The 1094-nt window shown below is 28.4% G+C and overlaps 1 protein-coding gene across 1 annotated transcript; it reads left to right on the top strand.

Annotated features, from left to right (window-relative positions):
- Positions 1-156: 156 nt before the first annotated feature.
- Positions 157-498, top strand: LOC120253335 (monothiol glutaredoxin-S3-like). Its single transcript, XM_039261669.1, has one exon. It carries the CDS (start codon positions 157-159, stop codon positions 496-498), a length of 342 nt encoding a protein of 113 aa, XP_039117603.1.
- The last annotated feature ends 596 nt before the right edge of the window (positions 499-1094 follow it).

Raw genomic sequence — 1094 nt, forward strand, 5'->3', positions numbered from 1 at the left:
TAATATCACGGTATATAATGTAATATATGTCTAAATAATTTACTTCATAAATATATATATCTAATATTATACTATATAATGGATAAAGTGGGAAGAACAACCTATGCTACATTCGAGACTCTTTAATAGGGAGAGATACTGATGGATCAATTATTGATGGTACCAATCAAAGAGGAAGGTCTAATACCAATTGTGGATATGGTGGTAATTGTAGGTAAAAGAGGTTGTTACATGAGTTATGTTGCTCAGAGATTGTTGGAAGGATTGAAAGCTTATCCAACAATGTATGAAGTTAGTGAAAGGTTTATATCGAGGATGACATTAATGTGTAACGTTAGAAGGTTTCTTATTGGAGATGATAAGACTTTGGTTGCATCATTGTTTCCAGTGGTATTCACTGGGGGTAAATTTGTTGGGGGTTTAGATTGGCTTATAGCTATTCATGTCTTTGGCAAGCTCATTCCAATGTTGAAAGAAGCTGGTACTATTTGGCTTTGAGTGGTTTGTTATATTTTTTTTTCATAAGTAAAGTATATAAAAAAACATAATTTATATAATGTATGGTTATATATTAGTATAAGTCCATTAAATATATTATACTATAGGCTGTCATAATATTAATATGTTATTATGTTTGATATTTTTATTGTTTGATATTTTTTTTTTGTTTGATAGATAAATTTATTTCATTTATTATTTGCAAAAAAATTTGGATTATTGTGGCCTTCATACTTTTGTTATATATATATATACACACACACAACCATATACGTCTTAATCTTTTTTCCTTCTTATGTTTATAAATCCATACACACATATATATTCGTTTATTATTCTTCTTATATATATGATATGATATGCTTTGATCTAAAAGATGAATGCATGAAATATTATGCATTTTTATTTTGATATGTTTTCTAAGGTTGGTATAATGCATAGAGAGAGGATGTATAGTAATGGTATGATGAAGATGATGATGGAGAAGATGACAGAAGAGAGAGATAGCAAAGTTAACCAGTAATGGTGAAAGAATCATTCTTTGTTGTCTTAATTGTGCTCTCTGCTCTATCTGTCATCATTATTATATCTCCTTC

The sequence above is a fragment of the Dioscorea cayenensis genome, unplaced genomic scaffold (assembly GCF_009730915.1).
Source record: "Dioscorea cayenensis subsp. rotundata cultivar TDr96_F1 unplaced genomic scaffold, TDr96_F1_v2_PseudoChromosome.rev07_lg8_w22 25.fasta BLBR01000050.1, whole genome shotgun sequence".
NCBI lineage: Eukaryota > Viridiplantae > Streptophyta > Magnoliopsida > Dioscoreales > Dioscoreaceae > Dioscorea > Dioscorea cayenensis.

What these genes read in the sequence shown, in the direction of transcription:
- LOC120253335 (XM_039261669.1), top strand. Translation starts at nt 157, where the DNA reads ATGGTACCAATCAAAGAGGAAGGTCTAATACCAATTGTGGATATGGTG.